Source organism: Eimeria mitis, genomic scaffold, assembly GCF_000499745.2.
Source record: "Eimeria mitis Houghton genomic scaffold, Emh_scaff580, whole genome shotgun sequence".
NCBI lineage: Eukaryota > Apicomplexa > Conoidasida > Eucoccidiorida > Eimeriidae > Eimeria > Eimeria mitis.
This window is the reverse complement of record NW_013574046.1, coordinates 4,050-4,592: the sequence shown is the minus strand read 5'-3', so window position 1 is coordinate 4,592 and position 543 is coordinate 4,050. Positions and strand designations below refer to the sequence as shown.

The following is a 543-nucleotide window of genomic DNA, read 5'->3' as shown; positions in this document are numbered from 1 at the left end:
AAGCCAGCAGCAGGTCCCGCATCAGCGGCTCCTCCCGTTGGCATATCTCCCCTGCAACTTCTCCGTGTTGCTGTTGTGTCTCCATCTTCTCTTCATCTGGTGCCGCCGTCTCCTCCTGACCTTTTGTCTCCCTTTCGAGCTGTCCGCTAGCATTCTGTCCCTCAGCAGGAGACCGTCGAAGTCTGGGGGCCAGGCCTAGGCGGTGCATACAACGGAGAAGGGGAGCACGGCTGTCCGGGTTCAGCAGCTGCTCTGCCCGCACCAAAGCTGCAGCCAGCTCTATCGCCCTTCGTAACAACCGCTGCAGCTGCTGCAGCAGCAGCTGCTGCTGCTGCTGCTGCAGCCGCATCTGCAACGCCTGGCGAGTCCCCTCAGCAGCAGCGGCCCGCAGTAGATTTGCAGTGTGGCAGCTGAGAACAGCCCCCATCTCCGTCCACTTCCTCAGGGCCTCCGTGAAGCAACGCAAACCATTGCTGCTGCTGCTGACGCTGCTGTTGCCTTTCTGTTCTTCTTTTCTCTTCTTTTGCCGCCCGTTCTGAGGTG

At 60.4% G+C, this 543-nt stretch overlaps 1 protein-coding gene across 1 annotated transcript in view; it reads right to left on the bottom strand.

Annotated features, from left to right (window-relative positions):
• The window catches only part of EMH_0016830 (uncharacterized protein), a gene marked incomplete at both ends in the record, with an annotated part of 2,822 nt that overhangs the window by 173 nt on the left and 2,106 nt on the right, over positions 1-543 (bottom strand). The window contains one exon of the mRNA XM_013500749.1: positions 3-535. Coding sequence (XP_013356203.1) covers positions 3-535 — 533 coding nt within the window. The remainder of the gene's footprint in view (positions 1-2; positions 536-543) is intronic.